The sequence below is a fragment of the Muntiacus reevesi genome, chromosome 3, assembly GCF_963930625.1.
Source record: "Muntiacus reevesi chromosome 3, mMunRee1.1, whole genome shotgun sequence".
Classification (NCBI taxonomy): domain Eukaryota; kingdom Metazoa; phylum Chordata; class Mammalia; order Artiodactyla; family Cervidae; genus Muntiacus; species Muntiacus reevesi.
The window spans coordinates 246,628,445-246,655,187 of NC_089251.1; the positions used below are offsets into that span (position 1 = coordinate 246,628,445).

At 36.6% G+C, this 26,743-nt stretch overlaps 1 protein-coding gene across 4 annotated transcripts in view; it reads left to right on the plus strand.

Moving 5' to 3' along the window:
• MAP3K20 (mitogen-activated protein kinase kinase kinase 20) overlaps positions 1-26,743 on the plus strand; it is a 171,022-nt gene that overhangs the window by 84,188 nt on the left and 60,091 nt on the right. For all 4 annotated transcript variants that reach the window (XM_065931774.1, XM_065931777.1, XM_065931775.1 and 1 more), the window contains exons 4-9: positions 2,760-2,861; positions 6,293-6,358; positions 9,831-9,859; positions 9,981-10,118; positions 17,059-17,145; positions 22,694-22,768. In XM_065931774.1, the coding sequence (XP_065787846.1) occupies positions 2,760-2,861; positions 6,293-6,358; positions 9,831-9,859; positions 9,981-10,118; positions 17,059-17,145; positions 22,694-22,768 (497 nt within the window). The remainder of the gene's footprint in view (positions 1-2,759; positions 2,862-6,292; positions 6,359-9,830; positions 9,860-9,980; positions 10,119-17,058; positions 17,146-22,693; positions 22,769-26,743) is intronic.

Below are 26,743 nucleotides of genomic sequence, written 5' to 3' on the forward strand. Positions count from 1 at the left end.
AAGACCAGTTCAAGTTCAATATATGAAGCAGGGCACCCAATGCCAGTGCTCTGTGACAACCTGGAGGGATGGAGTGGGGAGGGAGGTGGGAGGGACACATGTATACCTATGGCCGATTCATTTTAGCATATGGCAAAAGCCATCACAATATTGTAAAGTAATTATCCTCCAATTAAAATAAAGGATTGAAGAGTTCTTTGATCACAATAGAATTTAAAAATCAATGCAAGAAAGAAACCCGGAAAATTCCCAAATGTTTGGAAATTACATGACACATTTCTAAACAGTCAATGAGTCAAGAAACCACAATGGATTTTTAAATATTTTCAACAGCGAGGAAATGAAAATGCAGCATATCAATATTATAGGTGGAAGACAAAGTAATACTTAGGAGGGAATTTATAAGCACATTAAAAAGCAGAGACATCACTTTGCCTACAAAGGTCTGTATAGTCAAAGCTATGATTTTTCCAGCAGTCACATACAGATGTGAAAGTTTGACCATAAAAAGACTGAGCACTGAAGAATTGATGCTCTTGAACTGTGGTGTTGGAGAAGACTCTTGAGAGTCCCTCGGACAACAAGATCAAACCAGTACCCTAAAGGAAATCAGCCCTAAATATTCATTGGAAAGAATGATGCTGAAGCTGAGCCTCCAATACTTTGGCTGCCAGATGCGAAGAGCCGACTCACTAGAAAAGACCCTGATGCTGAGGAAGATTGAGAGCAGAAGGAAAAGGGGACAACAGAGAACGAGATGGTTGGATGGCATCATCAACTCAATGGACAGGAGTTTGAGCAAACTCTGGGAAACGATGAAGGCCAGGGAAGCCTGGCGTGCTGTAGTCCATGGAGTTGCAAAGAGTTGGACACAACTGAGCAACTGAGCAACAACACATCTATGTTTCGTTTAAAAAGAAGGTCTGAAATTGGTCATTAAGCTTTAACCTTAACAAACTACAGAAAGAACAAAATAAGCCCAAAGCAAGGCAATGAAAGGAAATAATAAGGACTGGAGCAGAATAGAATAACATAGAAAACAGAAAAATAATAGAGACAATCCATGAAACTAAAATTTTGGTCTTTGTAAAGCTCAGTAAAACTGACAAACCTTTAGCTGGACTGAACAACAAAAAAGAAAATACAAATTAGCAAAATCAGAAATGAAGGAGAAGATAGCATTATGGTCCCTACAGAAATTTAAAAGGATTATAAGGGAATATTATGACCAACCTTATGGCAACAAATTAGACAATTTAGATGCAATGAAAAAAATCCCTAAAAATATAAAAATTTTCAAAACTGACTCAAGAAGAAACAAAAAATCTGACCAAAACTATAATTAAAGAAATTTGAATTCATAATTTAAAATATTTCCATAATGAATTTCCAAAACCAGCTGATTTCACTGATGAGTTCTATAGGAAATAAAACACCAGTCCTTCCCATACTGTTTCTGAAAATACAAGGAACACTTCCAGTTCATTCTATACAGCCAGCATTATCCTAATAGCAAAACCAGACAGAACCATAATAAGAAAACTGCAGACCACCATCCCTCCTGAATATAGATGCAAAAGTCCTTGACTAAAAAAAAAAATCCTTCACTACATATTAGCAAACTGAATCCATCCACCAATAAAAAGGATTATACATTACAACCAAATGGGATCTATCCCAGAAATGCAAGGTTGACTTAACATCTGAAATCAATTAATGTAAAACACCGTAACAGAATAAAAGACAAAAACCAACTTGACATACTACAACACCCATTTATAATAAGAAATCTCAGCAGGCTAAAAATAGAAGGGAATTTTCTCCACCTGATAAATAACATCTAGAAAAGGAACCATGCAAATGTCTATCAACCCAGTGAGTGAAAAAGGTGAATGTGATAGATCAATACAATGAAATACTATCCAGGAATAAAGAGGAATGAAGTACTGACACATGCTACACACAAGAGTCTTGCAAGCATTATATGAAGAGAGAGCAGTCAGACATAAAGGCCATATATTGTTTCATTCCATTATGTGAAATGTCTAGAAAAGGCACTTTTGAGAGTGAGAAAAGATAAGTCACCGGGCTGGGGCTGACAGTGGTGATTAACTGTAAGTGGGCAGAAGGGACTTGTTTGGGATCGTGGAAAGGTTCTAAAAGTGGATTGTAGTGGTTATTGCACAACTCTGTAAGTTTCCTAAAAATCAAATTGGACACATATGGTGGGTGAATTTTATGATATGTAATTCATATCTCAAAACCATTTTAAAAGGAGTTTTCTCACTTTCTTGACCTTTTGTAAAGCTTAAAATTTGAGGACTCATCTCAATCCTGATGCAACAAATATTGATTTGTTTACATGGTCACATAAACCCTCTGACTTATGTGTTTAACCTTATTTATCTCCTAAGAATAACAATTTTTTGAAATACCTATATACATGCCTGCCTTTGTTTCAAATGCATTCTTGCAACACCTTTGTGTTTCTGAATTCCGTCCAAATGGCTTTTGATTTCATCACCAGCTGAAGTTTTATTATCCATTCTGTTAGTGGTCTTGTCTTTAACAGATTTCTTTCCAGGATGATATTAATTTTGAGAAACCACAGCATAGAACAGTTTTTGTTTTTTTTTTTTATAAGTTTTAATGTATTTTTGTTAAATTCTTTAACACATTTTCTCAATGAAACCATGCAGTCTTATTTGTGATTTGTGCCTTGGTTTTAATTCTATGCTTAATCTTTCCTTTGAAAACAGAATACGCTTCTCTGGGATCACTCTATGATTACATTAACAGTAACAGAAGTGAAGAAATGGACATGGATCACATTATGACCTGGGCCACCGATGTAGCCAAAGGTAATGTTTCGTGTATTCTTACAGCATAGTTGGAGAGATCCGGACGTGGTGACTTAAGTCGGAAGATTTCTTATTCTGTCTTAAGATGTTCTTTTTTCAGACCAAAAGTAGCAAGAATTCTGCAGCTTACTGTGCACATAATATTTTAGGCCATTGCCTTTCCACTGCTGCATTCCTTTTTTCTCTTTCCTTTCTTTTCTTTACTTCTTTACCACAAACCAAGTTTCAACAAAATCAGTGGCTCCAAGGCAGATATTTTTGCCCCATTTTGTGACACTGTAATTGACCAGCTTGCTCAATACATTAAATGGAAAGATCATATTTCTGTTATTGTTCTGTAAGTCTCAGACTGCAGTATCCAGAAAACGTGACTTATTATAGGATTAGTTCTACTTCTTTTGTATACATAATAATATGCTAAAAATAGAAACCACTTGCAAAAAAGTTTTATTTGGCCTTCAATGCAAAAGCAATTCAGATTTTATTTTATATTTAATGTAAACTTGAAAATCATCCTTGGAAATGGAATATTTTTTAATATACAAAATCCCTAAACAAGGTGCCTAGTTCTTTTTCCCTCATAAATTCCTTCATAGACAAATGCTCTCTAAAGCAATTTAAACTCCATTTATTTTTATCTTTTTTCCATTTTCCTAACTGAATGTTTCTGAGTTTTATTTATAACTGTCAAAGTTGCTTTGGAAACAACTTAATCTAAATAATGAATGCTGATGGTTACATTTGTATTCTAGCAACCCCTGGAAAGCAAGTGTGTCCAAATTTTACTGGGGCAGTTAGCTCCTTTGCATTCTGCTGCTCCAATCTCTACAAGTATTTCTTCACAAAGCAAATAAAAGGATATTTAGTGCTCAATAAGGAAAGCAACTCATACTTCGCTTTCACTGGAAAGTCACACAGAGACTTCCAAAAGCAATAGTCTTTCCTTTGGGGAATCATCCTGTCTGTTTTAAGTTTCATCAACACCTGCCAAATTCTTCAAAGAGAAAGTGGAAATTAAAAAAAAAAAGTTTCATGCAAAATGCTGCAGCTTGAGTGATACTTCATTACCTTATAAGAATAATAAGCTCTATGTTTAGGATGATGTACTTAAGGCTTTGGCTGTGTTAATTAACTTAATTGTGTATTCATGCATGAGACATCTCAAATCAGTCTTAAAATTTCTCATTCTTCAAGACATTTTCATGGAACATCATAGCCACTTCTCTGCATATCAGGGGCCACCTGTTTGTAAGCTGGGTAATGTGCTGTTATTGGAAACTGCCTGAAGCATTGTGGAAATACTCTTAGAGAAGTGTAAATACATATACAAGCAGTCCTTGACTTAAAGCACTTCACCTTACAGACATTTGCCTTTAGGGTGCTCAGCCAATTACACCCATCTTGTTACTTAATGACACTTAAGATGGATAGCAAAGAGTGTCACTCGGCATCTTGCTGTGCGCACTGTTTGGCTTCCCTGGCCCTTCGCCTGTAAACCTCATCCCTCCTGACCCCTTCCCCTGCAACAGTCCCTGTCTATGGGGCAAGTCCTTTGGCTCCACATCAGCTCCGTCATTCCTGGGGTTTCTCAAGAGTTCTGGCGGTATCAGAAAGAAACGGAAAAGAAGGAGTAGGACTAAACAGCAAACTGGAACTAGAGGTGAAAAACTGGGATGAAGAAGATGGGAGTGTCCAAAACTACACAGTAATAGAAATTACTTTTTGGTGGCTGATGAATTAATTTGAAAGGCAAGTTCTAATGTGTTCAGCCTCAGGTGAGAAGTGTGAAGCAGAGAAGACAGTTGTTTACAACTATACAGGTAGTTCTTAATAGTTAAAATGGCCTGCAAAAGGAAAAAGAAATCAGTGCTTTCAGAATGACTTCCACCCTCTCTGATAAAGCTATGTGTGGAACTTGGAGATGACATAGGAAGCCTTGATTTTTGTTGATTCAGTTTTGAATTCAGCTGTGCCCTTCAGTTTGACCATGATTGAAGCCACTGAAGCAACAAGATGTTGAGAAATCAGAGGATGAATAATTCATTTCAAATAAGAGTTGATTCATGCAGTTTTGAAATAGGCATTGCTTAACATCACTGGAAAGAGAAAACCTTCTCAAAGGCAAAACAGACTCTCTTCTTTCTGGGTGGGAAGAGGGAAGGAGGGCAGACCAGTATATCTGAAATTGCTGCAAGTCAGCCAGCAATGGGTCAAAGGAACAATTAAAGTTAACAAACCTGGATCCAGTCTCCGAAGGGTCATCATTGATTCCAAGTCTCCCCAAAATGACACCTGTGAAATCTTTTTTAGGAACCCCTGAATTTTAAAATTGATGGAGATATTTTTCAGGCCTCCTGTTTTCTTGCAATAAAAATATGGCAGAATTGTAGATAGCACTATCAAAACACACTAAATAGAATTTTATATGATTGTGATTACAACTGTTTATGTACACTAAATAGTCTATAAATGTATACTATATGTTATACACAGATACCAGCTTGCTCAATACAGTATGATACTTCTCATAATATCTGCAGTGAGGAAGAAAAGTCCCTATATTCAAAGCTTTTGTGCTTGAGTGTTTTTTTAAATTCTTTATTGTCAGCAAATGTAGAAATGAGCTCTACCTCTAATAGTAATTAAACAGTTTCTACCTGAAAAATTATTCAGGAATTGGATTCTTAAAGCAAGAAAGAAATAACTATGAAATTCTGTCATAAAAATTATTAAAAGTTACCCAAGTTGTAGCTATTGAATTTTCACAGCTTGGAATATGTAGAACTTCATATTAGAAGAAAGATTTCCTTTATTCCAGTTACATTTTATTTAAGATATTTGAATTGCTGATACTTTTGTTGACTCTTCAGTAATAACTTTAAATGGCAAGAGTTTAAGTTTTTTGAAATTTTTCTTTGTTCTTTCATGATTCTTCAATATATAATAACTAGAAAGTAGAAAATAATAGATTTTTTAAAATTAGCCCTTATAAAACTGAAATTTTCTATATACTGAAAAAAGAACCAAGGCCTCATTATTAAACTGTGTTCAGCAGATAGTTCATTAGCCAAAGGAATGGTTTTGATTGAGGTGAGAGGGCTATTTTGTGCAGACTCCAGAAAATCAAAGTGCCCTATTGGATACTGTGAGAAGCTAGCTTTATCCACAAATTAAAACTTATATGACATTAAAGCACATACACTTTCCATAGTATTTAAATTTTCCTAGTGTAGGCATGTCCTGTCCCTATTTTATCTATCGTGGAAGAATAGAGCACATGGATTTAGTTTTTGCTATTAAATCCTTTGTGAAGATATGGAAAGTAATACTGATGTTTAAAATAGATAGGTAATACTGATGTAATGTGGAAAATTATATTAACTATATTTCTATTATAACTATATTAATTCTATTTCTTTTTGTATGAAAAGGAATGCACTATTTACATATGGAGGCTCCTGTCAAAGTGATTCACAGAGATCTCAAGTCAAGAAATGGTAAAGTAATCGTATGTTTTTATCTCACCTATTTTATTATAAAATACATGCACCTTTGTATAAAAATAAGCATCATGCTTTCCATATCTTTTGTAACCTGCTGTTTGACTCACACCTAATACCATGAAAATCTTTCCATTATTAATAAATTAAAAATCCTCCCCATTATTTCAAGGGGCTGCATAATATTCCAGTATATAAATAGCACAGAATATAATCATTTGGGTTTACATTTTTTTTCTATGATTAAAAAAAAAAGTTAAGCTTAATCGTTTTCAGCAAAAATTTTCAACACATCCCTAATTATTTATCTAGAATCATTTTCTAAAAGAGGTATTGCTGGATCCAAGCACATAGTGGTAGTGTATTTCTAACTTCTATTTTTAGATGACTCCCTGTACTAGCAGTTTTGAGTTTTGTTCTTGTTACTCCTGAATTATTTGGTGTAAACTTTTTATGTCACTCATATTACCTGGAGGAGTGCCCAAAAATGATCAGCGGGGTTTGGAAAGTAAAAGCTTTCTTTTTCTTCTTTCTCTTCTTCTCTGCTTCTTAAAGTTTATTTATGATCCTGTATTTTATAATTTGTAGAGTGAGCATTTTTAAATGACTTGCAGGATTAGATGTTACCTTCAAGTAGGAGTGGTAATTGAATGCTTCTTCCATTACGTCACTTGAAAATTAATGGAGAAAGGCAGTGGTGTTATTTAACTAGCCAGCACTGAGGGCTTGCATCAGAGTTTGCTACTTAAAAAAAAGAAAAAAAATCTTGATATCAATTCATTTGCATGCTTTAATTATTTACTTGTTTTCTAAGTGATTCTTCTAAAAACAATTTATTTTTAGAAAATCTTTAAATCATTGCAGTTAAAATGGGTACATACTAATAGTGTGATCCTTGGAATGGGTAGTCATGGTCAGTAGAGAAAGAGAACTCAGGAGTTTGACCAGCTGCCCAGGATCGTGACGTTTGTGGGGGTGGAGACGGGGAAGTTGTTGGCAGCTGCCATGCCTCAGCAGTTCAGGTTGGACCACCACCCCAGCCCTGAAGTTGACTCTGGCTCACTGTTCTTGCCCTTTTCTAGGTTTCATCACTTATCCTTTAGCTTTCCTTAGATGTAAGTTTCTTAGAGCTAAAAACTTTTAATATACATACATGGGTTAACAGGAAGTCGTTGAGCTTCCCAGGTGACTCAGTGATAAAAAAAAAAAATCTGCCTGCCATTACAGGAGACACAGGAGACATGGGCTTGATCCCTAGGTTGGGAAGTTCCCCTGGAGGAGGAAATGGCAACCCACTGTAGTATTCTTGCCTAGATAATCCCATGGACAGAGGAGCCTGGCGGGCTACAATCCATGGGATTGCAAAGAGTGAGATACAACTGAGTCACTGAGCACGCATGCACAATAGGAAGTCTTTGGGAAATAATAGAATCTAGTAGAAAGTATCAGAGTTTATGACTTTATATTTTCAATTCTTGCTCAGAATTTAAATAAGTGTTCAATGTCTCTCCTTTTAATATAGTTTATCCGTATATCTTAAATATCCCATGAGATAATGGTTAAATTATTCAAACTGTCTTTATGAAACTAGCAGTGGAGAATGTTTGTGTTTTTTAGAAATTATAGTTGTGTAGTTACTTGATGGTAAAACACACACACATTGAAACAATATAGAGCTAACTTTTAACAATTTTGGGAGGCAAGAGAGAACAGTAGGACTTTTATTTTCTAAGTTTTTTTTTTTTTTCATTTTCTAAGTTATATAGTTTTATGATCTTAGATTTTTAAATAAACACTGATCTTATGAAAAGATAGAAGTATTTTTAAAATAACTGAATATAATATTAACAATATTTGAAAAATGTATAGCTTATTATATATAGTATTAGATTTAACCTTAAGGCTATTTCTGTGTATTGGATCATGAAAACATTATTTTCCCCACTTGTCAAGGTCATTAGTAATACCTAATAAGTACTGATAATATACCGTGTTCAAGGCACTGTGTGGCTTACAAAGGAAATACTAGAAACATTCCTTTAGGATTCTGTCATTGACCTTCTCCCTTCTTATATTTTATTCACCCACTCCCATAAAAGCCCTAATTGATCTTCACACTGTCAAATAGATCTCAACTTCAAAACTATGTCTCTGCTTATTGAACATATTCACATAGGTACTTTGTATGACCCTAAAATGTGTTGTGTCCAAGTTGATCTTTTCATCTTCTCCCTATCCCCTAACAAATTATTCCTGCGTTTCCTGTCTCAGTGAGTGACAATACCAGTTGCCTAATCCATAATCAGATTTTTAAAAAGGAGTTACAGTTTGATTGCGGAGTTCCTGTTAAAACCATTATGCCATATTGCCTGTGTTTTATTTCCTCTTTGAGTCCTCTTCCTCCCCCATAGCCAGTTATCCAAGCCCAGTTGATTCTGCTTCCAACCTGTTTCTTGACTTGGTCCACTTCTCTCCTGTCCTTCTCACAGACTTAGTGTGGGCATCATCATCTCCCTTGGGCTACAACCCCGCCTGCACAGTGATCTCCTTCCTCATGTTCTGTTCCTCTGTGCACATTTGATCATTCCATTCCTCTGCTTAAAGTTGTTCGCTGGCTTTCCATTTCTATCAAAGGCTCTTCCAGACCTGGCCCCTACTTTCTAAAACTGCATACCTCTTCCTCTGCTCCTGACCTTTTTCACAAGCTCACTCTTCTTGGAAAACTGCTTTCCTCCCCCACTTCCCTTTCTGGTTAGCTCTAATTTGTTCTTCTCAGCATAGCATCATTTCTTCCGGGGAACTTCGACCTCCTTACAGTTTGACTTCTTAGACTGCTGTTTGGTCCTATGGCAATCTCCATACCTCTCATCACAGAACTTATCCCACTTTACTATAGGTGTTTGCTTACCTCTGTTTACTATTAGACTGTAAGCTCCACCAGAGCACAGACAATGCCAGTCTTGCTCACCTTCCTCTGCTAGAACATAGTAAATGGCTTTGCCCACAGCATATACTCGACAAATATCTGTTAAATGAATGAATGTATAATGTAAATAGATGAGCATTATCTCCGCCTTCAAGAAAATTACTCTTAAACCAGAGGGAAAACCCATATTTACCATGAAGCAATAATGGTAATGACTTGCTCAGTAGAATGTTGACAGTCTAGCGTCAGAATCCAAGTGAAAATGTGGTTCCCTTAACTGCAACTGATCTATGCCTTTTTTACTAGACAATGCTACATTTAATTTAAAACAGGGTCTTAAAGCCCTTTTAATCAGCACCTCATAGAATTAGTTTTGTATTTTTATTTTAATGTCAGCTCCTTTTTGTAAAATCTTCAGTGTGGTAAATACTTTGATTTTACCGTTCAGAATGCCACGTGGAAGATAAAAATAGAAGTTTATGATTTTTTTCAGTATAACTCAAACTGGATGATTTTCATAATTTATCTTTTTTTCCCTTTTAGTTGTTATAGCCGCTGATGGGGTGTTGAAGGTAGGACTATTAATTTTTTTAATGTGAAGAAATTTGGTTAATTTCAGATGTAGGTTTTATGATTGATGATTGTTTTATTAGTCAGTAAAAAGAAAGTTGATACTCCTTTCTCTTTTCTCAGATCTGCGATTTTGGTGCCTCACGGTTCCACAACCATACAACACATATGTCCTTGGTTGGAACTTTCCCGTGGATGGCTCCTGAAGTTATCCAAAGTCTCCCTGTGTCTGAAACTTGTGACACATATTCCTATGGTGTGGTGAGTTCATTTCTCATTTTTTGTTACTAAAGGGCATTAAAAAGCAAACAATGTACAGAAGCAGTGTGTAACAGTTTAACATGGTTTTAAAGCAATGATACTGTTCCTGGTAGAATATCCAGAGTGGTGGCAACAGAGAGAATATTTTTTATTAGAAGGTTTACTCTGATCATTTTTGAGTTATTTCGTCCTGTGTTGAAAAGAAACCAGTGCCATTTGCAAGAAGCAAATTAGATGGATCCTCAAACAGTATTAGATCTGATGCCCTTCTGCTTTCCTGGGTGGACATATGACTATAGAATATCTCTATAAGTCAGTGGAAATGTAGATCCTTTAGAATGGGACTTCACTGTAGTGTGTTGCTCAAAAACCACCCATAGATACGCTAAATGAGTTAATTAACAGAAAATTTTTGAATGTCAGCCATTAAAGTGATGAGTGAGTTTCCAGAGAGTGCAGAAGAAAATGTACTTATTTGCCTCTCTATATTGTTACTTCTTTGAAGGACATTTTCATAGTAATGGGGGAGAAAGCTGTCTAACTTTAGACCAGACCAATGTGCCTCTTCCTCCTGACTTTCTGTGTTTTCAACTAAGGTGATAGCTGATGGCACAGGAGCATTCCAACATTGTCAAACCCATTCCTGTTTCTTTAGAGTCAATCAGACTCTAGGTACTTTCTGCTGGCCTCAGTAAGTTCTGGGCTGGTTTCAGTTCGCTAGCTTTTTCTGTCATACTACGTCTTATGTATACCAGATGTATATAATATCAATTTTATTGGCTATTGAAAAAAATCATATCATAAATGAAATACATGTTTTTGGTGAAAGGCTGGAATTGTAAAGCTTGGAAGACAGTAGTAGCATCAGGCTAAATATCTAATTTTCCTTAATTCTGTGTGTTTCTAAGAATGAAGGCTATCACTTCTTTAAAAAATTAACATCCTTTTCTTTTTAAATTATTATTATTTTATGTTGGGGTATAGTTATAACCTATTTTAGACAGTGATCAAATAGTTCTTATCAAAAGAAGGGGAAAAGCCCGGAAGTTCGTGAAAAATATATTCTAAAGCTGGTCCCGTATGTCAAAAGTTACTACATTCTGGGCTTCCCTGGTGGTTTGTTCAGTGCAGGGGACAGAGGTTCAATCCCTGCTCTGGGAAGATTCCACATACAACTAATTCTTTGGGGACCTAAACTCATACATCACAACTACTGAGCCCACACACAGCAATTACTGAAGCCTGAGCACTTAGAGTCCAGGCTCTGGAACAAGAGAAGCCTGTGTTCAGCAAAAAAGACCCAGCTCAGCCAAAAATAAATAAATAAATATACTTTTAAAATTACTACATTCTAACCATCCTGCAAATCAACTGCTGGGGAGTATGAAAATGGAGAAATTTGTTGCAATTTAAGACTTTTTGTGAGATTATTTCCTCCTAATGAAGTTATGTTCCTTCATTTTAAAGTAAAAACTTATTTATTGTGTTAGGCACTGTGCTAGACACCAACTTAGGGCAATTTAAATTTGACTTTACCTGCTTCTTGGGTCCAGCGTTTCATTTTATCCTGTGGAATCAGGAGCCAGCAAACTTTTTCTATGAAGGACCAGATAGTAAGGGCCACTTACAGTGTCTCTATTGTGTATTCTTTTGTTTTATACAACCATTAAAAACTGTTAAAGGCACTCAGCTATCTGTAGGGACCATAGTTCTCACTCTTTCCCCTTGCCTATGGATGTAAACATGTATAAATATATTTAGATGGTTAGTGTTTTTAAGTTACATTGCACATTTATGTGATTTAGAAGACTTTTTTTTTTTTCACATTTATGTGATTTAGAAGACTTTTTTTTTTTTCACATTTATGTGATTTAGAAGACTTTTAAGGCTCATTTTAGCACTCTACAAGTTCTTGGGCAGTGTTTTTACTTTTAAAAGTCTCCCCACATCTGAAATTTCCCTGCCTCTGAAATCTTTGACTGGAAGGACACAACTGTGAGTTCTGTATAGAGTGAATTTGGGGGTTCAGTACTATCTCATTTATGAAAGCTCAGTTCACACTGCCTTTTCCCAAAGCTTTACAATTGCCCAGGACTTTGTTTAAATGTACCCATCTGCTTTTCCTTAGCTGAAATGGAGTTTTGGTTCCAGTGACCAGGAACAAATTCCCTTCCACATAGAAATTACAAAAGATATGAAGAGATGACTTTGTGGAGCTTATGGTCTTTGCTGTATCTTTCTATAATCCATTTCACTCATTCCATTCATTTCACTCATTAAACACCCCCCACCATATTAAATGTAGTTTAAATCAAGACTTCTGAACCTGCAAATGTTCAGCTTATTTTATTAAAAAGCTTTCAATGAACTGCTCACCACTGCTCAGTAGATGGGCCTTGAACCTTTCTGTTTATGAATTAGGTTTTCAATGTTTACTGACTCAACTTTTGTTTTGAGAGATTGAAAAGTGAAAGTGTTATTTGCTCATTTGTATCTGACTCTTTGCGACCCCGTCAGGCTCCTCTGTCCATGGGGTTCTCCAGGCCAGAATGCTGGAGTGGGTTGCCATTTCCTTCTCCAGGGGATCTTCCTGATCCAGGGATCAAACCCAGGTCTCTTGCATTGCAGGCTGATTCGTTACTGTCTGAGCTACCAGGGAAGCCTTGAGAGATTATCAAACGCTTAATAGCTCTTTCTATCAAGTAATCAATCTTACAGCAAACCTTAGAGCCAGTCACTGAACCTTTCCAGGGTTGCTCTATATTTACATATCTTTGTTGCTCTTCAGAACTTGTTTGCTTCAGTCACATGCTTTTGAATATTAATTCTGTATTCCTGTTAGAGTCTTCTTTTAACTGGGTGGGGCGGGGGAGGGTAAGCCTTTTCAGTAAATCTGTTAGTTTTAAAATAGCAGCTGCTCTTTCACTGTCTGAAAGAGAGAGGTTTACTCAGAATGCTGGTTATTCTTACCCCGTGGCTGCATCAGCCGAATTCCATTCAGAAAAGTACACATATGCTAATTTAGCTATAAAAAACAAATCGGGATTTTATTTAATCATGGCTCCTTCCCGTTTTACTCTCAACAACATTAGTGAAAGGAAAAGTACAGAGCGTGCTTTATGGATCCTGTTTGTTTAAACAATCACAAATTTTTTTAAAGTCAAGAAAGCATCCCATGCCCAAGGTAGTAGTCCAGGAGAGGATAGTTGTTAAGGTAGGGACCATGTTAGTTTTAGAAGTTTATAGTCCATAAACTTTGAAAATGATGTCTATCTAAGGAAGCAATGCAGATATTGAGAGTTTTTCATGTCCTTTCAAAACAGGTGAGTAAGCAGGACTTCTTTGTCAATAGGTATATTTGCTTGCATAAGACATCCCATAGCTCATTAGAAGTCTGTTCCATTCACTGAGCCCCCTACTCACATAGCAGTCACATGCAGATGAATAAGACCATAAAAAACAGTTGTCATTTTTGAAACCCACCCATAAAACCCCAATGTATTTTTGCTTTTTATTTTTCTTTCTCAGACTTGCTGTAAGAATTTAGCCCTTCATAGACTTAAAGTCCCTGGCCCTCTGCAGCTTAATTAACCTTTGGCTCTTCTTAACACATTGTGAGACTAGCCAGCCTTGTACAGCCTTAAAATAAACATGCTGGTGAAATGCCAGAAATGGATCTTGTGATCCTTGCTTCTACGCTGGTAAACTTCACTAGGCAGGCCATTGTTTGTATTTTATAAGGAAGTAGATTTTTTTCTGTCCTCTTCTGATGACTTCTCTTGAAGGAGTGTTTAGGGTATTATCCACAAAAAAGAAGAGTTCAGGAAAGCTAGAATCACTGAAGAATAAGCGTTCTGAGAACCCAAGGCCTAACCACTCTTTAAAAACAAAGCTCTCCTAATGGCAATGCAGAAAGGATTACCTGCTCCAAAGCTTCTCAGCCAAAACCAGTTTTGAAAATAGAGCAGCTTCAGAGTGAGCATCACAGCTTCGCTTGTCTGTGAGCCCGGTTCCAGAACCACCCAGCTCAGGTAATGGCTTTCCATTGTTTGTAAAAGAAAAGGCAGGAAAAGTACACAGCCTTGTCCAAGTTTCTCTTCTGTAAGCTGAAAATAGAAATTTTCCTTGCAAGCCCAGTTTAAATGTAGGGATGTCTCAATATAACATGAGTTGGAAAATATTTTTAAGGTGAAAGATCACAATAATGTTTGGCCTGCATCCCCATAACTGATATTTTCAGGCATAGTTTAATATATTTTTAGACCTCCAAGTGATTTCCTCAACTAAGTTACTTTTTTTGTGCCAAATGTGATTTTGCTCAGTAGGAAAAGCTGTTGTCCTATCTTACATCACCTACTTTTTGATACATATTTGAAGCTGGCAAATAAATAATAGGGAATCATGAGATGTGCTGACCCTGGAATTCAACTCAAGATCTCATTTGGGCTTCAGGATTCAGCAGTTCAGGACGCCACTCTTGCCAGTTTCACATCCATTAGGTGGCTACTCCCTGGGGTAGGTCTTTAGAGACACAGGAGGGAATAGAATGAAACGATCTTATTTTTTCCAGGGTTAGAACCCTTGGAGAAATGTAACTCTGATCCTATTAGATTTTTGGACACTTCCCAGTGGAATATTTTGGGATAAAGAATGGCATAAATCTTTCTCTGGTGTCATTCCCCAGGCTCTTAGTTCTGCATCTTGCCCCACAAAAAACCCAAGCAGCTTTTGTGTGTGTGTTGGTTGGGGGGGTTGAGGAGGGGTGTATTGTGCAGACAGGTCAGAAGGCCAGACTCTGAAAGGAGAGGCACCAGGCTGCTCATCTAAACATTTTGGTGTCCTGGGCATTTGAGGCAGAGTCATTCTTTCCAGAGAATGCCAAACCCCTTCATTTTCTTGCTCTTTATACCCCTGCCCCTCCCAACCCCAACACCAGGAAGTAGTGATTGCAGTACATCGAGGGGCTTCATTTCCTGCTCAGCCCTCTTGCTCCTGCCTATCTCCACCACCACCACCATCCCCACCCACTGCCCCATGTCAGGTGACCACGTACCTGTTCTGGCTCCCACCTTTCCTGTACTTCCAGCTTTTGTGAGAATCAGCCCCTTCTGGGGTGCCCCTTACCTTTTCCTAATCACTTCTGTGACTCAAACAGAATTATTCAGTAGCTCTTCTAAAGAAGTACCTTACACACTTGATTAAAAGCCCAAAGAAGCTTCAGAGAATTATTTTTCTCCTGCTTGAGCAGCATCTGCCAATTTCCCTGATTTTCCTGCTAATTATCTTAGTATATTAGCCAGAACTCATTTAACATGTTACGGCTCGAGTAAGACTGAGCACTGGGTGAGGAAAGAGTGGGTATTGGATTGGCGTGAATGGAGTGTATATTCTCAGTCTGCATTCTTACTTAGAAATGAGTTTTTGTTTTCAGAACAACAGAAATGTCAAGCAGAGGTGTGCGTGTCTTTGCTTCTGCCTTGGCTCCAAACCTACCTCAACTAGGGCCTGTTGCACTCTTGTTTCTTCCATCTCTATAGTTATCTATTGTTGAGGCCTAGACTTTCAGGGCGACAACAAGTTCATATTCTAGCTCCGTCACCTGATAACTGAATGCCTTTGGGCAAGTTTATTTAACTTCCTTAAGCTTTAGTTTCCTCATCTATACAATGAGAAAGATATCTATCTGGTGGAATTGAGATTAATCATGATAGCATACCTAAAGGCTTAACAGAGTACCTGGAACATAATCACTCAATAAATGATAGTGGCTATTATTATTATGCTATTATTGATAAAATTGTAATTGTTTTTGCACTTCACAAAAGTATCGGTAGACTCAAATCTGGATACTCATTTGTATAAATAAAGTGACTGAATGTAAAAATCTCCATTGTGGTTGTTGTTTACCTGCTAACTTGTGCCTGACTCTTTGACTCCATGGATTGTAGCTGGCCAGGCTTCTCTGTCCATGGGTTTTTCCAGGAAAGAATACTGAAATGGGTTGCCATTTGCTGCTGCAGGGGATCTTCCCAACCCAGGGATTGAACCCAGGTCTCCTGCATTGACAGGCAGATTCTTTACCATTGACCTACCTTGGCAGCAAAAATCTCCATGACTCAGAGTTTAAAGAGAATACAAAATCATTGGCTTTTTTCAGCATTTCCCACATCAATTTGCTTTGTTTCAGCATTCCAGTGCAAATTTATTAATCATGCTAATCTCAAGGATTGCAGAGAGATAACATATACATACATTTGCACACACATGCACATGCATACAGCCTATATATGTACATAGGTGTTTATTACATTTTAGAATATAATATAATAAATTATATCATAGGTGGATGAAAATAAATCCCTTAGACTGACTCATTTTGAGAAAGATTTCTCCAAAACACAAAATCTAAATGTTAGTTTTGCAAGTATCTACCATTGTGGAATAAGTGGTTTAGCCAGCGATTTGGATTTGGGGCTCAATTTTCTTTTTAATGAGACTGTTATTGAAGCTTTGAAAATATGTTTGAATTCCCAGTTATTTTCTTATAGAGAAATTTATCAGAGATTGAAGGTGCAAAGAGTTTTGATTAACAAAGTGTAAAATGTAGTTTATGGTGATCCATGGGAATTCTGTTAATTTACAAAATACAGTTAAATCACTTAGGCACATCAGTTTCCTAAAATTTTAAACCCGGATCTAGATATTCTACTTCCTAAAGTGGATTTTTTAAAATAAAAAAGAACAGCAGCAACAACAAAATATATGTACATGTATGAAATATATGGAAGAAGCCCTATGCATGAATATATATGTTTTGCCCAAGTTTCTATAGATGGAGTTGGTTGTGTCTGGTAATTGGATACAGTTAAATGTTAAAGTTTCAGTAATATACCAAAAATATAAAGTACAAGAATAAAATTCCATTTCCTTTTTGTTCCAGGTTCTCTGGGAGATGCTAACAAGGGAGGTCCCCTTTAAAGGTTTGGAAGGATTACAAGTAGCTTGGCTTGTAGTGGAAAAAAACGAGGTAAGACTACGATTCCCCATTCAGGTACATAGATCAGAAAACAGTATTGGGGTTTTGCAAAAGACTTTTTCATCTTCTTCAAATTGAAAGTAAGTTCACGCTTATGGAAAGATTAGCAGTAGGAGCTAACACAAAGGGTCAAAGTGATGTTATTCCTCATGAATGGACCCTTTACATCTAATTGTTGCAGCTTCACGTCGTGATGCTGTAGATCAAAAATTGTACAAGTACTGTACTAGTTTCTCAGTCTCAATTGTAAAACCTAGGGGTTTGTTCTTAGTGATGAAAGAAGCCATTGCGTCCAAGGTAGGGGAACAGTTTAACTCCATCTCCTGCGTTTAGGACATCTTTTTTACTGTCCGGGAGTTGATATATCTGTAAGAGACCTTCAGCTACTTCAACTTACCTCTCCCAGCAGGAGTCACTATAGTACAAGAAACTGTCGCTTAGATGAGAATTTCAAAAATAAAAGAAGAAAAAATAGTTTCAAAAAAGGGAAAAATTACAGTTTTGCCACCTACGTTGAACACTACATTGAAGATGAGCTCCTCACTGGAATTGGCGAGGCAGTGGCATAACTGTTCCCTTCTTCATGCAGAGCCTTTCCATTTCAAAAGAACTTCAGTGGCGTAAACAGCGTTTGTGCTGTGTCCCCAGCCTCGCTTTTCTTCTTCCCACAAATTGAGGCTTTCAGTTAGTTGGACCTATGAGCCTACATCAGAGAACATGGTACATTCATATCAAAGAGAGCAACTACATTTTGAAAGGTTTAAAATTGTGACTGAAACGCACAGCCATGGAAATTCTCAGCATAAAGATGAAGCATCCAATATCAAGGTATTATGAGAACTTAGATCAAGTGATGGAAGCACGCAGTTGTCTTTGCAACACTGCAAAACAACTTTATTTCACAAAACTTCTTCATTTCCACATCTTATCTGTGCCCACCACAAAAGGGAAGGGTGCAGCCTTAGGATAAAATAATTTGCAAAAAAGTGAATATGTAGTAATATTCCCTTTTTAATGCCTTAAAAGAATTAGATTGATCTGCTCTCCATGGTGAGTGCAGAAACAAACTAGATCAATCAAAAAGCTGCTATTGACTGAGAGAAGCCAAGTTTTCATATTTATATCACATAATCCACAGTTACCTTATTAATTTGTCCTCCTGAGCCATTGAGATTGGACGAAATGTTCATGATAGCTGAAGTTGATGGGAGAGAGCTGCCAATTTAAAGAAAAATGAAAAGGTGTAATATTTAAGAATGTGTGTTACTCATTGTTTCACAGAGGCTGTTCTGTCTTAATTAAATGTGGTGGTTTTTCCTGGTGTGCTATTCAATCAGACCTCACACACAGTGTAACTGATTATTTTCATGGTATGAGAACCCACTTGTTTCTGTTCAGTTTCTTTTGCCAGTGAGATGATTAGACATTTAGTTCTGGGTTGACAAATAGAGTAAAGAAGGTTATTGACCTTCTGTTGACTTTGGAGCAGAACATTCAATGTCATTTTTTTCCTCTGTATCATTTCAAAATAAAGTAGGAGGAAATTTTAGTTTAAAGCTGACTGAACTCTCCAAATATATATAAGACAGAGTAATTAATATTTTTAAATAATATTTCATCTAAAGGAGGACAGAATAGCTGTGAATCTAAAGCACTTTGAAAATATTGGAGCATCCATCAAGGATTTTTAAAGCTGAAGAAAAAAATGAATTTAGAAGCTGCCTTTGAGTAGTTGACTTGAGGCTTGAGAATCCCCCATAAATAACCTTCAGGACCTCCTCAGTGGGGTACATGAGGAGGCCATCTCCCTGTTTCTCTCTAGGGAATCCCCTAGTGTGTACTGTTTTATCCATGGGGTGATCTGATAATCAGCTAATAACAGATGGAGACTATTCAAATGCCTCCCCTATTGTATTTATTAAATATAATAGTCAGTTGAAAGAAACCCACATGGTGAAATATATTTTCTCAACTTTTTAGTGAACCAAATGCAGATTGGGTGCTACAAGGGTATTTATCCATTCTCATTCTGCACATTTATTTCATTTATCAGATACACGGAAATTAAGTTCAAATGTAGTTTCCATTGTCATCATTCAAGAAGATGTCTTCATTTCACCTCATAAATAGTGGCCCTTATTATCAAAACAAATTCTGTTGAGATAGCATTAAAATAATTCCCAAGGATTTATTTTATAATAAAATTGAGACTTTGACTTAAATATAATTTATAAAAATCCCTTCAACTTGTAATTATTTTATTTTATTTATTTTTGCTTTGGAATAGCTTGGGCTATTGAGTTGAAAAGAGAAAGCTGTAACTGTTTTTCAAAGGCCTCATTTAAATAAAGAATGACATGTTTAAACTTTCAGGGAGATATTTTAAATGTGAGCTAGTCATCCTAGACTCATTGGAAGTTGCAAAAATATTACAAAGAATTCTGTGTACCCTTCACTCTGCTTCCCCTACTCGTGAGACATATATGTGTGTGTGTGTGTATATATATATATATACATATATATATATATATATGTAATATCAGAACCAGAAACTTGACACTGATACATTACTCTTAACTAGACTCTAGAGCTTATTTGTTTTCACCATTTAGGATTGCTTTTTGCATCTCTAGGAAGATCAATACTTTCTAAAAATTATATCTGAAGGCCTTTGATTCCAAACCCCTAATAATGAAATAAGGTCTTCAAACAATAACTTTTTCTATTTTTAAATTCTATTGAAGCTATAATCCACAAAATGCTGTTAAACTTTATAAAGCAAACAATGAGCCATTATAGAAGACAGGAAGTTAAGAGAGTATTACTCATTTTAAAATCTTACAGGTATTTCTGTATGCCATTGGACTTTCCATAAAACTCAATTAGTAGTCATTCAGAATGTCCTGGCAGTATAACTCTATCTTTTTAAACACATTTAGTGTTTTATTCTAAGTAGCAAAACAACTATTCTTTACTAACATGGAAGTCCTCAAGAACTTAATCCATTTTTCTTGACTACACTTTAGAAAAAGATAATAAACTTGACTTAAAAATTAATTATCGCATCTTATGTAGAAAATAGTGCAAAAAAAGAATATAATTTTTTTTTAAAGTCATGCCTAATTTATTGATTGGGAATTATTTTAATTTTCAATTTGAAACTTTTTTTTTTAAATACTTAAGTTTTAAGTAGTGTTGCAGACCTGGTGCTAATATCTGATTGTTTCAGGATGTTTTAATAGAATACCCAGTTATATAATCACACTTAAATATTTTAGATTCTCTTTAAAGTACTTTTTAGTGCAACAAAATAATCCCTTACATAGTATCTGAGTCTCGATTTAACTGATATTTGAACATGTCAGATAATTTAAAATAATTATGTCTCCTTTTATAATGTCTCACATGTGGTATTTAAAAAGTTTGTCAGTATGAAAATATCCACACCTATATTCAGCCAGTTCACATTTCAGTTCTTGGAAAATGTGCTAAAGTTACGTTGAACATGTTACCAGTTAGGAAAACTTGTCTTTCAATACACATGATGTGTGTTCAGTCACATAATTGCAGTCACTGTTTATATTAGTTGCCATCCCAAACGATCTTACTTTTTTTTTAAGTAAACTCTTGATTTTCTTTACTTTCATGAAAAGGTTTGCCGTTCTCATTACAGTAAAATAATAGTGCCATTTACTACATCTTACTCTAGTCTACGAAATCACAAAACCAGAGGTTTAAAAATGTTTCGTGTAGTCTCTAACTTGCAGAGTTGTCTTTTTTTTTTTTAGCTTTGCTTTAAAGTTTTATTTATTTTGGTTTTCTGATTTTAATTCCAAATACAGATTGTCTGTTATCTTGCCAAGACAACTATTTTTCTAGTTTTATATGTAGCCTCCTCCAAATCCAGTGAAATTGTTTTAAGTTTTTTATCTGCAAAACGTCTTGGCAAACAACGTTGTAGAAAAAATCTTCCTACTGCAGAGGTCTTCAGCTCTGTCACACCTGTGAGTGCCTGCTCAGTCTCTCAGTCATGTCCAGCTCTTTGTGAGCCCATGACTGTAGCCCACCAGGCTCCTGCATCCATGGATGCTCCAAGCAAGAATACTGGAGTGGTTTGCCGTTTCCTCCAGGGGTTCTTCCCGACCCAGGGATCGAACCCCAGTCTCCCATGTCTCCTGCATTGGCAGGCAGATTCTTTACCACTGAGTGATCTGAGAAGTCCCCTTCATACTCAGTACTCTGTTTATAACAACTATTTAATGCTCCCTCTTTTTCCCTGAAAGGAAATTCAGTGGTAATACAGCCTACTACACACATTGTATTTTAAGTCAACATAATGCTTTAAATGTAATATAAGGAAGAAATAAATTTGTATTGCACTGTATAAATGCTCAGGCATGATGACAGTAGAGATGATAATGGAACATTTTTAGATGCTTACACATAAATAAATAGAATTCAACAGCTACAAATGCAGAATAAAGATGGTTTATTGTGAGTATTAATGATTCCAGTACCATGAGCAACACTATATTGTAGGCAAGATTTTCCCAATATTATGGTAAGGTTATGAATAATGCAAAAATCAATATACCCTTGATTTATTTCATTTAGTAGTTGCATTCATAGAAAGTTCAGAGTATTTTTAAAATATTCAAAAAATACTCTACTTATAAATCAAAGTTAGAGTCTAGGTTCAGAAAAGTATAAAGCTCATTGTTTTCTTGTCTTACTTACATGAATGCACATGGGGCATTTGAAATGTGGTGGAATGGAGGAGAATTTTTAATCAGACTTTATGATACATTGAAAGATGGTCAGCATTCTTGACCTGCTCTAGGTACAACCCTCCAGACTTTAAAACAAAAATGTCTCTGTAGATTTGTTAACTGCCTCTGGGAGAATTACATGTTCTATGAGAAGCACTGCTCTAGAATGTTAGAACAAGCCTAGTCTTCACATTATATTCTTTGTTCTATCAAGTCCTTATGTTTTATGGGTTTGGCTAAAACTAAGCCATGATGAGTCATCCATTCAAAATGTCTCATTTGCCACTGAGAAAATACTTCTGTAAAATTATCTGTGTGCTCAAGATGTTTTCAGAAGTTGTACACCTATTGCCAAAGCTTAACTGGTTTCCTAGTTACCTGGCCTATTTGCAATTTTCATAGTTACCTATAAAAATACAGTGATAGGTTCATGGTTTAGATTTATGTAAGTTCTAACTTGCCCCTCTCCTACTGTAGTTTCTTTTGACCAGATTCTATATTTTGTTGCATTTGTTGTTCTGAACCTGATTTCTTCATCCACTATGATTCCTCTTTAGAGGAAAAGGTAAAGTGTCATTAGAGATTCGGTACTATGAATCTAAACATAAATTCTCTCCAGTCACATGTTAATCAAATGATGTTTTAAATTTCATGTCTTGTGTATGCTACTAAATTAGTTCTTTCATATCTTCCAATTAGTATTTCCTTCCTTTAATGAGAAAATGCCTGTATTTTGTTTTGTTTCGGCTTATTTTTTCTTTCTCTTATAGAGATTAACCATTCCAAGCAGTTGCCCCAGGAGTTTTGCTGAATTGTTACATCAGTGTTGGGAAGCTGATGCCAAGGTATATATATATATTTGTTGTTGTTGTTGTTGTTGTTGTTGTTGTCTCACTTGATTGTCTGACTTTGAGTTTTTAAAATATGGGTTAATCAAATTCATTACAGGGCAAAACAGGGTTGCTGCTCCTTTGAGCCCCAGACCGACTGTGAAGGCTTTCCGCTGACATTTTCTTGGCATGAGACCTACAATCTCATTACTGACTTTTTCTTACAGCACTTTGGCATTCTTGAGTCAGTAAAAAAGAATTTTGTTCCTTGTTTTTAATCTTCAATAATAACTCTTGCACCTTCACATTATATAAATACTAGCACACCATGCTTATTATAAACCAGGCACTGTTCTGAACACTTTAAGCATATCAACTCCTTTATTTCTCAGAATATCTCTATGAACTGGGCATTGTTAGTATCCTCATTTTACACATGAAGAACCAAGGCGCGGTTAAGTAGTGAGGTCAAGGCCACCCAGCTTGTAAGTGGTGGAGCTGGAGGCTGCACCCGAGCTGAGTGACGTGTGTCCCTGCCCTTAACCCTCCGCACCACACTGCCTCTCTACACTAGAAGTCCAATGCGCTGTCCATTGCGCTACAGAGCGCGACCACCACATTGCCTTTCTAACCAAAGACCATGCAAAAGCAGCACTCTAGAGAAGCTCGATACGTACTCCCTGTGGAGTTTCAGTGATGGTTTTTAAGCTATCACAATAGAGTTGGAAAAATTCCAAAATTGAGGCTCTCATGTGGTTATCACATTCAAACACAAATGGCCCATTTCCCTTCCCTGCGAAGACTGGTTTAAAAGACTGTCACATACGTACGGAAGTGTTTATAGATAAAATGATAGGCGAGTCTTGGATTTGCTTCAAAATACAGTGAAGGGAAATGAACAACTGTATAGATTAAGTAGGATGGGCCGTGATGATTTTTGGAGTGATAAGTATACGGAGGGTGTTCTCTCTACTTTGGGGTATGTTTGGAATTTGCTGTAATAAAAAGTTTAAAAATAAAAAGGATCCTCACAGATGAAATATTAGAATAAGAGAGATAGCCTCAAGAAAAGAACTAAAATTTTAAAGTTCAAATTTCTGCAGTCTTTCATGGAAATAAGTGTATCACAAACTGACCTTTTAAAAGATAGATCTAGAAAGAAAAAAAAAAGACTTGAGAATGGAATTTCCTCCTTAATTTAAAGCCAGTCCCTATATGACCTTCAAGAAGAATGGATGGTAATAATGCACACAGCCATTCCCTTCATCTCCTTAGGGGAGGTCTCCGGACCCCAGTAGAATCCATGGATGCTCAAGTCCCTTATATATAATGGGGTGATTCAGTCACGATCCTTCCCTAACCCCAACTGGGGTTATACTTCCTCGCATTCGACAGCCAACTTGAACTCTGGTTGGTTGAATCCATGGATACAGAAAGCTGTGGTTTGTCTAGACGAAGTAACTCAGAAACACTTGGTGAGTATGGGAATCGTGTTAGTATCACACAATTCAGGGTGAATCGTAAGTAAAGCACACTGTTCCATTCCACAAGTGAGAACAACTGAACTCCAAGCACATCACTGTGGCCAGTATCTCAGCAACAGACACAGAACCAAGACACCGCTTCTCCCCGGCCTTGTGCATTTCACCCTGGCCCTGATAAACCAGCAGGCTCAATCTGCTCTCACTCCTGTTCGTCAAACGACCTTCACCCTTTTTAGAGTCCTGCATTTACTATTTTTTTTATTAAAAAATTTAACAATTTGTAAACTGTTTAGTACTTTTGTTTAGGATTACTATTGTTTTATGAACTTTTTTGACAAAGTTGATAGGTTTTGAATGGTCTGTCTTGCCCCTCTGTGGGCCCTACTTTCGTGTGTGATTTTGCAGAATATGGGGCTTTTTAAGCATGAAGAGAAATGCCTGCACTTTGCAACTAATCCGGTGGCAATTATAAGTAGCTATTTGCAAGCTTTCTGTAGAATATTTATTTTATATGATTAAAATACAATCTTTTCATATGCTACCACTTATATATCCATTGTGGCATATTTGGTCATTTGGGTAGTATTTTTCTCTCTGATGTGAAAGTGGAAGTCGCTCAGTTGTATCTGACTCTTTGCAACCCCATGGACTACATAGTCCATGGAATTCTCCAGGCCAGAATACTAGAGTGGGTAGCCTTTTCCTTCTCCAGGGGATCGTCCCAACCCAGGGACCAAACGCAGGTCTCCCGCATTGCAGGTGGATTCTTTACCAGCTGAGCCACCAAGGGAAGCCCAAGAATACTGGAGTGGGTAGCTTATCTCTTCTCCAGGGGATCTTCCTGACCCAGGAATCAAACTGGGGTCTCCTGCATTGCAGGTGGATTCTTTAGCAACTGAGCTATCAGGGAAGCCCTTTCTCTCTGATACTCAATTAGAAATTTCACCCGAAATTATTAGTGCTAAATTAGATGAATGCAACTAGATCACTTTAACTGTAATTATATTTCAGTATGCAAAGCAGGTTTTTAATTTCTTAATCTATAACTCTGTACTACGTTAATTAAAATTCTAAGAATATACATTTATGGTATATTAATTAAATGATAGTGTAAACACCTACACAATAAGGACATTAGGTCCAGAGTTGATGCCATGAAGCTGGCATGTCTTTTTAACAGGTAGTAAGCTGATGCTTCTTTAATACCAGAGGAATCTTGTCTTCTAGCACTGTGAAGTATGAAGAAAGTTTAGATCAGTTTTTTTTTTTGTCTCCTAAATTCACGGCATTTTATTCTAATACAACTAATATATGCCCTTTTATATTCAATTTGATTATGCCTCCAGCTCACATTTCTAAGTCATTGCTCTCTCCTCTAGACATACCTTACACACTTTCTTTATTCCCGAAAGATGTTCTTTTCCTTCTTTGCTTTCCCCTCCTGATGACCTCATCAGGCCTTCCCCAGTTATCCTGTCTCCCCTGCCCATACTAAGTACTCCTTTTCCTGAACCACAGTCTGGGCTACTGCCTCATTTTGTGCTGTTGCAATTTTTAAAATATCTTTTCTTCCTGAATGGATTACAGGCTCCATGAGGGAAGAGAGTTAGTTTTTCTTTGTTTCCCTATAGCATCTTCTGTAAATTTAGCAAGTAGATGTACAATTTGTTGTTGACGAAAGTGGCCAGACCAAGGTTTACTTCCTGAGAGGCATGTTTTAGTTTTCTGGCTAGAAGGAAGGAAGGGTTAGTCATTCAGTCATGTCTGACTCTTTGCGACCTCATGGACTCGGGCTTGCCAGGCTCTTCTGTCCATGAGATTCTCCAGGCAAGAATACTGGAGTGGGTTGCCATTTCCTTTTCCAGGAGATCTTCCCAACCCAGGGATTTAACTCAGGTCTCCTGCACTGCAGGCAGACTCTACCATCTGAGCCACCAGGGCATTCTTCTCTGGCTAGAAGTGTATAGCAATTCAAACAGAAGTTGGTGCCAGCCCTATGCACATAGATACAGCAGTAGTTGGTTAAAACATATTTTAATTATTTTTATTTTCAGTCCTTAGAGTCTATAGAGTATTAACACATAGATTAAAATGTTCAGCTCACCTGTAGAAATATGTTCTTTTGCAATAAGGAGGTAGAAATGTGTACAAGAGAAAAAACTGCTATTAGATAAATGTTGGGTCATTCCAATGGGTTTGATCAGGTACTCAAAAAAAAAATTTGAAAGAACAGCATGTATATTATCTATGGTGAAATGGACCACCAGCCCAGGTGGGATACATGAGTCAGGTGCTCGGGCCTGGTGCACTGGGAGGACCCTGAGGAGTCGGGTGGGGAGGGAGGTGGGAGGGGGTATCAGGATAGGGAATACGTGTAACTATATGGCTGATTCATGTCAATGTATGACAAAACCCACTGAAATGTTGTAAAGTGATTGGCCTCCAACTAATAAAATAATATTAAAAAAAATAAATAAATAAATAAAAAAATAAAAAGCAGAAAAAA